The 13,369-nt window shown below is 34.1% G+C and overlaps 1 protein-coding gene across 2 annotated transcripts in view; it reads left to right on the top strand.

Moving 5' to 3' along the window:
- LOC105226308 (protein jim lovell) overlaps positions 1-5,611 on the top strand; it is a 39,037-nt gene extending 33,426 nt beyond the window's left edge. For both annotated transcript variants that reach the window (XM_029550213.2, XM_019990277.3), the window contains exon 4: positions 4,755-5,611. In XM_029550213.2, the coding sequence (XP_029406073.2) occupies positions 4,755-5,605 (851 nt within the window). In that variant the 3' untranslated portion in view covers positions 5,606-5,611. The remainder of the gene's footprint in view (positions 1-4,754) is intronic.
- The last annotated feature ends 7,758 nt before the right edge of the window (positions 5,612-13,369 follow it).

Here is a 13,369-nt window from a genome sequence, read left to right as displayed (position 1 = left end):
TGTAGCAGTATTGTAGTAGAGCCGGCGTTGCTTACGAAAATGAAACCATAGATGCTGCACATGCGATAAACGGCGGAGCAATTGTTGCAAATATGTAGAAAAATGGAAAAAATGGAAATAAATATTTATTTTGATGAAGAAAAAACTAGGATCAATAAAAAATAAATTTTTTTAATTCAAAAAAAATTAAAAAAAAAATCAAAAAAAAATTCAAAAAAATCAAAAAAAAATCAAAAAACCAAAAAAAAAATTAAAAAAAAATCTTGAAAAACCATAGTAAATTTTTATTTTGCAAATACCTTGAAAGTTTATTTTTTTTTGTAACGGGTGATTTTTTTGAGGTTAGGATTTTCATGCATTAGTATTTGACAGATCACGTGGGATTTCAGACATGGTGTCAAAGAGAAAGATGCTCAGTATGCTTTGACATTTCATCATGAATAGACTTACTAACGAGCAACGCTTGCAAATCATTGAATTTTATTACCAAAATCAGTGTTCCGTAATCCGCTTTTTTATCGACAAATTTTGTTCAGCGATGAGGCTCATTTCTGGTTGAATGGCTACGTAAATAAGCAAAATTGCCGCATTTGGGGTGAAGAGCAACCAGAAGCCGTTCAAGAACTGCCCATGCATCCCGAAAAATGCACTGTTTGGTGTGGTTTGTACGCTGGTGGAATCATTGGACCGTATTTTTTCAAAGATGCTGTTGGACGCAACGTTACGGTGAATGGCGATCGCTATCGTTCGATGCTAACAAACTTTTTGTTGCCAAAAATGGAAGAACTGAACTTGGTTGACATGTGGTTTCAACAAGATGGCGCTACATGCCACACAGCTCGCGATTCTATGGCCATTTTGAGGGAAAACTTCGGACAACAATTCATCTCAAGAAATGGACCCGTAAGTTGGCCACCAAGATCATGCGATTTAACGCCTTTAGACTATTTTTTGTGGGGCTACGTCAAGTCTAAAGTCTACAGAAATAAGCCAGCAACTATTCCAGCTTTGGAAGACAACATTTCCGAAGAAATTCGGGCTATTCCGGACGAAATGCTCGAAAAAGTTGCCCAAAATTGGACTTTCCGAATGGACCACCTAAGACGCAGCCGCGGTCAACATTTAAATGAAATTATCTTCAAAAAGTAAATGTCATGAACCAATCTAACGTTTCAAATAAAGAACCGATGAATTTTATGCGTTTTTTTTTAAAAAAAGTTATCAAGCTCTTAAAAAATCACCCTTTATTTATTTTTTATTGCAAACAATACCTCAACAATGGCTGAGTTCTGATCACGATTTATCAACGGCAATTACTTGCGCTTGATAATTTCAATTTTTTTCGCAAATAACTGCAAAAGAAGAAATTAAATGTGCGCATGCGCAATGGCGGCAGAGACACGTCAACGTGTTTTGCAGCCTTACGAGGAAAAAAGCGAAAATTGTCAAATATGTGAAAGGAGTGCAGCAATACATAATTTAGTGTGTTTTTTTATTGTTGCTGCCATACCATATATGGTGTCTTCTACAATTTCTGTAATTCTTCTGAGTGCTTTTCAGTACACAAACGCCGGATTAATTTGTTTTATCATTCTATGATGTCTGTTTTGACAATTGATCTTATCGCTGATGACTTCGCGCATTAGCTTGGCGCCATCACTTATTGAAAATCAAGCTAATGTCATAATTGTATTTCTGACGCGTGCTCCGAGCTGTCAAAGTTTTCCATAAGTGCAGCCAATTACAAGAAATGTCATGCTTAAGTGGCGCTTAGCCAATATTATATGTTGTGTTCCATACGAAAATTCAGTTATCTGTATCTGTTCGTCCACCTAAACATGGCTAATGTCTTTTTCCGAATGACATTTATTTTTTCGAAAATGTCAAAAATTTGACTTGAATTTGAGCAACATGTTTTGAACTCTGCTCAGTCTTACTCTTTCTTTCTCATCATATTCTCAGCTTGCATATCACTGCTTAGCACGAAGAGTTACGTAATTACATTGTGTAAAGTTACCGTTAAAATCCAGTCCAAAATGCTTACAAGTCTCACCTCCTTCATGCCGAAAGTTCTAGAAATACTAATGGATTTATACATAAGCTCAATCTTAGCGAATTCATTATCGAATCGATCAAGAGACACTGTCTTACACTAAGTGATGAATGTATTTGGAAAATCCCTGATAACAAATTGTACACAATGGCTGCCTTTCATGACATCTTCTTCATTTTTATTGGCGTAGACACCGCTTACGTGGTTATAGCCGAGTTTACAACAGCGCGCCAGTCGTTCTGCCTTTTCACTGTTTGACGCCTATTGGAGATTCCAAGTGTAGCCAGGTTCTTCTCCATCTGGTCTTTCCAACGGAGTGGAAGTCTTCCTCTGCTTCCACCGGCGGGTACTGAACCGAAAACTTTGAAAGCTGGAGTGCTTTCAACCATTCGGTCGACATGATCTAGCCAACGTAGCCGCTGTTCATCGTTCTCTCGAATGCGGTATTCACCGTTGCCAATGTGCAAAATACCATTAATCTTCCGCAGAACCTTTCTCTGCAAAACTCCTAACGCCGTCTCATCAGATGTTGTCATCGTCCATTCCTCTGCACCATGAAGCAGGACGGAGATGATAAGCAACATGTTAGAATTTGGTCTTTGGTCTTTGGTCTTTCTTGACATAGATAGAGGTTTTCTTAGTACAGAAATAAGCACCATTATTGGTGCTCTGTACTCAGTACTTAAACCAAATATAGTCATGCGGCCGTCAGTTGATCATATCTGACATATGCACCCTGGTTTCATAGCCAGCCTACTTAGGTAGGTGTTTCTGGAAGTCAGGCCTGACTTATTGAAGATTTTAACCGGAAAGATTATAAACATAGCACCATCCTGAACCATCTAAATTTAAGTAAATCAGATTATATCCTTCCAGAGCATTTCATTAACCAACTTCGAGCGAGAATACCCTCTAGATGTGAATGTGGAAGAGGTTTAGTAGACAAAGATCATACAACTTCTATCTACAATATATCGGCAAGTCCAAGATGATCTTGGGACTTGAGGTGGATGTATACCACAATGATCTCGAAATATCCCTCCCTATTCGACTCAGCCAGCATCTCCCAAGCTGAAGTACTAGATATTGAGAAGGACAACCATATACGCGGATAGCCAGACGACATTGCTGGCCTTGCCGACAACACAGTTTGATGCCAATGTAGTCAACAACTGTAGGAAGGCTTTAAGCTTACTGTCGTGTCAACTTTTTTCACTTATCCATATTTTGCATTCCGCTCACAAACATTTTCGGCATCAAAAAAGCGGTTGAGTTGACCTAGACAGCAGCCTCTTTACAGCCAGAGTTCGTACCGCACCAAAAGAACAATAAGAGAGCTTCATACTCAATTTGAACAAAGAGCTCAGAGCGGATGGAAATAAAAAACAACTACAAGATAACGAAGCAGTTACAGCCCAAGAACGTTAAGACTAGAACTAAGAACTTATTACATAAGTCCAGGAATAGATTTACAGGCTTACAGCTACTATACGCATAAAAGGGCACTGATCTTTTGGGGAACATGCGCTCAAAATGGGTCTGCCCTATTACAATATTTGCTGCAATTTTAATCTAGAAAAAAATAAAGTGTAAGCCCAGCTCAAACACAAACCAGGCACTTCAGACAATAAATCTTGAATGGGTGTCTACAAAAAGCGGTTTCATTCAGCGCACCAAATGGTTTGAGGCTCAACGATGGGATGAGACAACAAGTTTATAAAGGTCTTTTTATAATGAATCCAAAGTCTCGCCTCCCCACAGATAGACCATACTAAAAACTAGAGATTGAGGTTTTTGACATTCTTGAAGTAAGCAAGCGTCTCCTAATTTGAGCAAACCCAAAAAGTACGGTTTCTAAAACACAGAGTCCAAAATATTTGAAAGCAAAACTTTGCCGATTTGAGTTTCACTTATATATGGTACATATGTATACATATATACACTCAACTGCGCACCATCCTTTACTCCCACGTCAGGCGCTTAAAATCAATCCTTATTATTTATCTTCATAAAGTTTCGCCAGATCACAATGGCACACAAGTATCTCGAAATCTCTTTATATCAGCACAGCCTGGCAGTCTCACACACTCCCTCAACCTGTGTTGGAGATTATTGCAACTGATATGCAGGAGCCTTTGAGGCGCATACGATAATATACATACCCAATGCAAATGTTATAATTTGCATATGTAGGAAGCCGACCCGCGCGCAGCTTGATACCGCTCACGTTGAGATGAGTCTAGAGGCGCTGAGTTGAAGAAACAATGCGCACACCTCAGTGTGGGCTCGAGCGCAGCAGGGCGTGGCTGAATGCTGGGAGTATGTGAAAGACAATGACAACACAATGCCATTGGCACGCTGAGTGACACACATCACTAAATGGCGGGTATAAATATATGCAGGCATAACTTTAGGTGCTGAGACGAGGTATGGGTACGTTTAGTTTTATTGGAGAGAGGACAAAATTAAAACATTATCCGATTGTGGCAGGTGATAACCTCTTTGTGTGCGGCATGCTGGTGGGCAGGTGGAGCACGTGTTGGCAGAAAACTTTTGAATAAATGTAGAGAATTGCTGAGTGTGTGTTCGATTGCGCTGGGATAATTTGTGTATGGCATTGCTTGCTAGGAATAAAGCTCGTCACATGCTACTATTTCTAAAAACTCAATACTATTGCTAACACAATCTCTTTCTTTTGCAGTACCACGCCCAAAGGGACAACACTCTGCACCGCGCGGCGGTCCGCCACGTTCGTGGACGAATTCTGAGCTCACCGAGGCACTGCAGCATGTCTGGAACAAGAAAATGACCACCTCACAGGCGTCGCGCATTTTCGGCATACCCTACAACTCGCTGCTGATGTACGTGCGCGGCAAGTATGGCAAGAGCCTCAAACTGGAACAGCTGCGCAAGGACTGCATCAGCGGCCCACCGCTTGAGTTGCTGCAACTGGGCCTTGGCGGCGGTTCGGGTGGCGGCAAAAATAAAGAAGGCAAAGATAAATCAGCACATCGCAATTCAGAGAACTCAACGAAAAATAATAACGAACTCGACTTGGGCATACCGTTGCCGGGTATGGTGCCCGGCGGTAATGGACCAAGCGGGCCGCGCAGCGCCAGTTCCGAACCCGATTTGATTGGCGGACCCAATTCGCTCTTCGGTCCATTTCCCGGCGCTTTCTATCCCGACTTCCCCGGCGGCTTTCCTGGCCTGCCACTAAGCATGCTCAATCTACTCCCACCCACGGATCGTCATCAGCCACACGGCGCTGCCATGACGGCACTACATCATCTTGGCATGGATGAGGACTGCAAATCGGATCGTTCGAAACAATCCTCTTCGCTGGGTGATGACGACTTTGCCGCCAATGCAGCAGCATTAGCCGCCGGCGTACAACCGCTCGCGCTCAATCGCAACGAAAACGAACGACGCAGCGCCAATGACATACTCGCAAATGCCGGCGCGATAGGTGCGCCACAACCACCACCACCACCGCCCATGAGCGCTGCCGTCGGCGGCGGTGGCCAGCAAAACGGCGGTATGCAAGATTGAAATTTCTGGCGGGAATGGGCCGCCAACCCCATGTTTTTCCCGCCGAACGACACATACGATGTGGAAGAGGCTATGAATGGCGGTATTGGTTTAGGTGGCCATCACCAGTATCAGCAGCACCAACAGCAGCAGCAGCAGCACCAACACAACGAAGCGTTGTCTGCGGAGCGCAATGTCAATTGCGGCAGCAATGACAGCGCCATCGGCAACGTCGTGCGTGCGGCGCATCAGTTTCGTGAATTCAATCAAAACCTTTACATGGCAAGACGCAAGCTGAAGCGTCTACGTCAACGGCAGTATCGGCGCTACGACGCCAGCATACGCGGCGCCAATAATGCGACGGACAGTGGCAATGCGGGCGCCAACAGTTTTATGGCGCTGCAGATGGGACCGCCGCCAACGTCGGCATCCGCGGCGTTAACGCTGCCGCTGCCGCCGGCGGTCATACGCACTTAGTTCATTTTGAACGCATTGTTGTAATATAAATTAAGTTCAATTATTGTACAATATTATAAGCAGCGTTGGTGACTTGTGACCGCGGAAAGTAGTGAATAATAAAATTATATAATATGTATGTACGTTAAGTAAATAAATTAGTGAAAATTTGTGGCAGAGGCGCAGGCAAGTTAAGCAGACAATTTTGCATATACTCGTATAAATTATTATAACTGTGAATCGATGTGAATAAGTATGTAATGAATATGCAATATTTTGACATTTTGTTTTATTATATGTTATACTTAATAAAAATTGGATTATTTTATTACACATGTGCATACATACATATGTATGTATGTACAATATGTATGTATATTTTAAGATATGGATATTTGCTTTATACAACAACAACAATAATACTTCGGTTTTAATTTAAATGTGTTGAAACAATTTTTTCTAAAACTAAAATTTCAAACGCACAGTGGTAGCGAAAAGTATGCAAAGCAAAAAAATTATGAAATAAATTTTTTACAAAATTAATATTTTTTTTTAATTAAAAATATTTTTTTTTACAAAATTGAATATAATTTAAATTTATTAAATATATTTGTTCCACATAAATCTTACCGAAAAATCTTTTTTTATAATATACCAGCTGATCAAATTTGACCCGGACTGACAAAAAATTTATTTAAATCTAAAAAATCTCCTTTCGATTCGGTTCGCGTGCACATTTTAAAATTTAAACTTTAAATGCGTCAAAATTTATTTCACCAGCTGATCCAATTTGACCCGGATTGCCAAAAAAATTTTTTAAGTACAAAAAATACGTATCGATTACGTAAATATAAAAAAAATTTCTATCGATTCGGTTTGTACCAGCTGATCAAATTTGACCCGGACTGTCAAAAAATTCATTTAAGTGCAAAAAATTCCTATCAAATAGGGTTGTCTATACATTTTAAACTTTAAATTGACCAATCCACATTATTAAAAATCATTAAATTAATTACACCAGCTGATCAAAATTGACCCGGACTGACAAAAAAGATGATACGGCTTGCGCACACAGTTTAAATGTACTAATCGGAGTCAAATTTGATTACACCATCTGATCAAAATTGAAACGGAGCGACAAAAAATTAAATGTCATACAAAACTCTGCTCGATTCGGATTGTCGGTTTGCGCGCACACTTTAAATAAACTAATTAGAGTCAATTATAGCATCTTATCAAATTTGACACGGACTGACAAAAATATTGATTATACCATCCGATCAAATTTTACCCGGACTGGCAAAAAAAATTAAATTTTCTACAAAAAAATCGTATCCAAACGGGTTGAGCACACATTAAATGGACCCATCAGTGTCAACTTTAAATATGCCGTCAGATCAAAATTGACCCAAAATGACATACAAAGAAAATGATTTTTATGCAAAAAAATTTTTATCGATGCTGATCAAATTGGACCAGATTGACAAAAACAGATATTTTAATAAAAAAAATGTATGGACTCGTTTTCAGTTTACATGGTCCGACCCGCGTCAATTTTGGTTATACCACCTGATCAAATTTGACTCGGACTGACAAAAGCAAATATTTTAATACAAAAACTTTTTTATCGATTCTGATCAAATTTGGCCCAGACTGACAAAAAAATTAATTTTTATAAAAAAAATCGTATTGATTCTGATCAAATTTGAAAGATACTGACAAAAAAATTAATTTTTGTACAAGAAAATTATAATCGGTGCTGACCAAATTTGACCCGGACTGACAAAAAAAATTAATTTTTATAAAAAAATCGTATTAGTTCTGATCAAATTTTACCCAGACTGACAAAAAATTTAATTTTTGTTCAAAAAAATTATTATCGATGCTGATCAAATTTGAACCGGATTCACAAAAAACATAATTTTTGTACAAAAAAATCTTATTGAAGTTACCCAGACTGACAAAAATAAATATTTTAATAAAAAATAATTCTTATCCATTCTGATCAAATTTGACCCGGACTGACAAAAAAATTAATTTTTGTACAAAAAAATTATTATCGATGCTGATCAAATTTGAATCGGACTCACAAAAAAATTTTTATACAAAAAATTCGTAAAGATTCGGTTTGCGCGTATAGTTTAAATGACAAATTATAATTTCATTTGAAATTTACCACAACCATTGCTTTACATGCTCTTTTGCTTCACTGCCAACGTTTATTTATAAACAATTTTAGTTTTTGGTGCTTTTAGTTCCTATTTTACTGAGGCGTAGCAAATGTATTCCCAAAAAAATGTACGAAACTTTTAAATATAAAAATATTTTATGCATAAAAATAAATACAAATAATTTTTACTAGCTTTTAAAGCAAAACTATTATGTTAAATTAATAATTATTTTATTGCTTAATATAAATTCCTACTATTATTAGCCTATATTCTATTAAATATTATTACAAAAATTATTATTAAAATTATTTTATGTTGTAATTCAACACTTTTACACACTTCATCATAAATAATCAAAATATTTTTAAACATTTTTTATGGCAATCTATGTAAATATTATATAATATTTATATAACAGCACTAGTATTTACATAACAGTAAGCAAAGAAGTAAAACAAATATGACAGCTGACCATTAACCGTTTTTTTGTGGAAGAAGAACCACTAAACAAGCGTAATTAAGTTGCCGATGGAGATTATGGTAAAAGCTATAGTATTATGATTGTACCAAAATTTTTAAACAAAAACAAAACATTAATATATATTATTGTATAAGCTCATGAGACATAATAAAATTTTGAGTGTAGAAACTCATAATAAATATTCGAAAAGCACACAAACTCTTATAAGTTGTTTAAAAAATAGCGTAAAAGTGACAGGTTGACAAAATTCAGGGGCTAGAGAGAGAGAGAGAGAGCGCGCAAGCAAGAATATGTAATGGTTTTTAGTAATGCGGGGTATACACGCGGCCAAATTTTTGTTAACACAAAATTTGTTTCTCATTTTTTTTTTAATTTTTTAATGATGCAAATATTTTTCATACAAACAGACTTCCATAAGTTAGTTAAAAGTTTCATGTTTGATTAAAAATATTTAAGAAAAAACCCCAGACGCCAAAGTAAGCAGGCACGAAAAATGGTAATTACCTATCAATGTGTGGTATAGACGCTGTCAAATTTTTTGGTAATACAAAAATGGGTTGAACTATCATACAAACAGGCTCGAAAAAAAAATTAAAAAAGGGTGTATTTTTTAATAAACAAATTTTAAATGAAACTAAGTAACCAATTTGAGAAATTTAAAAAAAAAGTTATCTTCAAAATTGAAACTAAATTACTTTGCATACTCTTCGATCGACTGAAAAAGGGTTCCACGGAGCGTCAACTTTAGTTTGGGAACAAGAAAAAATCACACGGAACTAAATCTGGTGAATAAGGTGCTTGATCGATGGTATTAATAAGTTTTTAAGCTTTAAATTCAGTCACAATCGTGACTCGATGCGATGTTGCATTATCATCGTATAAAATTCATGAATTGTTCCTAAACAATTTCGGCCGTTTTCGAGGGATGTTCTCACACAAATGCCTCAATACGACCAAATAGAACTGCTTATTGACCGTGTGTTCCTCCGAAATAAATTTATGATGCACCAAACCACGAATATCGAAGAAGACGATGAGCATCACTTTAATTTTTAAGCGTCTTTGGGTTGATTTTTTGTTTCGGCTCGTTTTTTCCCTCCATTCCTATTATTGTTGTCTTGTCCGACTCATAAACCCATGTCTCAACGGCAGTTATAATGAATGTGGGATCCGTATTCACACGATTAAGCATGTCCAAAGCGACCTGTTTATGGTACTCTTTTTGAAAAAACCTTTACCGGAACGAGTCGAGCAAAAACGCGTTTCATAAGCAAAAAATCCATCGAACGAAATCATTTGAACGAACCCGCGTCGAGCTCTCTCGCCATCTCTCTAACACTTACGTGACGATTTTCAAGCACCATATCCTTCACTTGTTTAATATTTTCATTAGCTGAAGAAGTCGTCCAGAAGGAGGCATATCTTTAATGATCTCTGGACCGTTTTTGAAGGCTTTCTACCATTCGTAGGCTTGTGTTTTTGATAAAACTGAATCGCCGTAAATCTTTCCCAAAGCAACGAATCCGTACACGAAATTTGTTTACAAATACAAAATTTGAGACCACTTCTTTGTTCGATATTTGTATCCATTGTAAAAATCGCAACGCACTACTGAGGTATACTGACTTAAGCAGCTGCTGCAAACGAACTGATTGACAGATCACACACATATTTGACAGAGTAATTAAGGACATGATATGCAAATTATAATTTCCAGGTATTTTTATGTCACAGTGCATTTTATGTGAGTTGAATTTGAAAAATCCCACCGTGTTAGATTTCAATTCAAAAATTCATATTTTTTTTTAATTTTTGTGTATACAGACGTTGAGTTTTTGAATTCGAAAAACCTCGAGGCAGGTTCAAAAATTCATTTGTTGAGGAGTTATTTATTTGCTTTGTATATAGTAAAGGTGTATTTTAACGCATAAATTCGATATTATCTTTTGGCTCACACGTAGTATATGCGTATTTATAAATGTATATCGCTTATCTCTCATAAAAATTGAAAAACAAGATTTTTATGATTTTTGTTAAAATATTTACTTTTCATGAAATTTTTTTTTAAATTTTTGTTAAAGTTTTTATGATTTTTGGTAAAAGGTTTTGACGTGAGAATCCAAAAAAGTTTACCTTTTTTTAATTTTTATCGTTTTTCTCAAAATTTTTATGATTTTTGTTACAATTTTTGTGATTTTTGTTGAAATATTTACGTTTTGACGAGAAATTTGCAAAAAAATAAAAAATAAAAAATAGTAATAAAAATAATAAAAAAATAATAACCTTATAAAAATTTTTATTGAAACTTTTTGCTACAATTTTTATTATTTTAGTTAAATTTTTTATGATTCTTTTTAAAATGTTTGTGATTTTTATTAAAATATTGACGTTTTGATGCAAGAATTATAAAACAATAATAACCATTTTTTGTAAAAGCCAATTTTACCGAAGCCTTTTGTTAAAATTTTGATTTTTATGATTTCTGTTAAATTTTTTATGAGCTTTTTTCTTAATTCTTATGATTTTTGTTAAAATATTTACCTTTGACGTGAGAATTTACAAATAATTTTTAAAAAACAAATTTTACCGAAACTTCTTGTTAAAATTTTTTATGATTTTTTTTTTAATTTTTATGTTTTTTGTTAAAATATTTACGTTTTGACGTGAGAATTAAAGAAATTTACTAATCATTTTTTATAAAAAAAAAATTTACCAAAACTTTTTGTTAAAATTGATAAGTGTTTTGATTGATTTTTTGATTTTTGTTAAATTTTTTTTTTGATTTTTTCTAAAGTTTTTATGATTTTTGTTAAAACATTTAGATATTGGCGTGAAAATTATAAATAATAGAAATAATAACTTTTTATAAAAATATTTTTATCGAAACTTTTTATAAAAAGTTTTTTGACCGATTTTTTGATTTTTGTTAATTTTTTTTTTTTGATTTTTGCTAAAATATTTCTGATTTTTGTTAAAACATTTAGTCATTTTTTATAAAAAAAAATTTTCGAAACTTTTTATAAAAATTTTTATGATTTTTGTTAATATTTTTATGATTTTTGTTGAAATGTTTTTGTTAAATTTTTTTTTTTAATATTTTTGATTTTTGTTACATTTTTTTGATTTTTACTAAAATTTTTAAGATTTCTTTAATGTTTTTTTGATTTTCCTAAAATTTTTATGGTTTTTTAAAATTTGTGATTTTTTGTGAAAATATTTACGTTTTGAAGTGAGAATTTTTGATTGCAGATTAAATTTCTTTCGATTTTAAGTCGAAATAGGTTTTCTCTCTTAAATAAAAAAAATCCATCAGTTTGGTACATTACAATATAAATTTACACTAAATTTATTAAAAAAACAAAAATTACAATATAAAAAATTCAAAGACCCAAAGTTTTAAATATTTGAAGTTTCCACATAATTTTTGAGGTTTAGTGAAATAGGTGTGCATGGAAAAGTTATAGCTCTTTTCTTTACTTACTATATCATTGATTATTTCTTTACTTACTATATCATATCACTTTTTTCTATGGGACTCAGAGTTTGGACGAAAAACGAGATAAACCGTTGTTAACTCCCGAAAATATAAGCCTCTCTTTTTCTCGAACTCATATCGTGCTAAAATATGCCTCAAACTATCTTTACTTTCATTTTCGTCAATACAACTTTCGTTTTCAATGGGTTTCATCTTATCATGATTTACTTTGCTTTCAAAAATTAGCTACACTGGTCTACAGAATCAAAGGTATAATAAGTTTTTGTGATTTTGAATTTGTGGACTTACTATTGGCACTAAAATTATTAAGAAATAGTTAAGAGAACAGCATTTCGTATCGTCACCTAAAGAGAAAAGCAACGTATCACCAAAAAAATCGAAATTGAGTTACCTACGATTCACTACAATACATATATGTAGTTATGTAGCATAATAATTTTCAGCTACAGATATAACCTATATGTAACCAATATATAACCATTTTATAACTAAAACTCAAATTTTGTTTCATTATGAGTGTTTTCTATTATATCATTTTTCCTACGCCTTTAAACTTATGAAAAGTCATGTTACGTTATTTTTCATTTTTGGTGACGATATAGTAAAATGAAAATATGAAACATAAAAAAAGTTTCTTTCCTTGCTTTTCTTATTTTCTTTCCTTCCACATTTTCTGCACTCAAATTTAATATTAACTCCAAGTCTTACGAGCATAAGTAACACCCTAAAGGATCGATTGAAATAAAAAAAAACGTGGACTAAATAACATTTTTGTATACGCTCAAAATAAAAACCCAAATGTACAAAAACAAAAACTACAACGTTTTTAGAATTACAAAAAAAAAAAAAATAATAAAAAATATAAATAAAGAAAAAAATCATAAAACAACAAAACCAATACATACAAAGGACAACAGAATTTATAACTTCAAATTTGAAACAGGTTCATTAGAGTAGAAAAGTAGAATGCGAAAATGTGCAGAAACGACGTAAAATAGATATAGAGTTATATAAAAAATATATGTATAATTAGCAGTTAGTATAAAGAAAATATTAGTGTTAACATGAAAGCACTTGAAATGGTGCGCCTGTATGTATGGGCATTTAATTACAACAAAGACATGCAGCTAAACAGAAAATTAAAAAATTAATCAAAGAAACATAAAACAAAATAATATTTA

Source organism: Bactrocera dorsalis, chromosome 3 (genome assembly GCF_023373825.1).
Source record: "Bactrocera dorsalis isolate Fly_Bdor chromosome 3, ASM2337382v1, whole genome shotgun sequence".
In the NCBI taxonomy this organism is placed as follows: domain Eukaryota; kingdom Metazoa; phylum Arthropoda; class Insecta; order Diptera; family Tephritidae; genus Bactrocera; species Bactrocera dorsalis.
The sequence above is the reverse complement of the archived record's forward strand: the minus strand, read 5'-3'. Positions and strand labels throughout refer to the sequence as shown.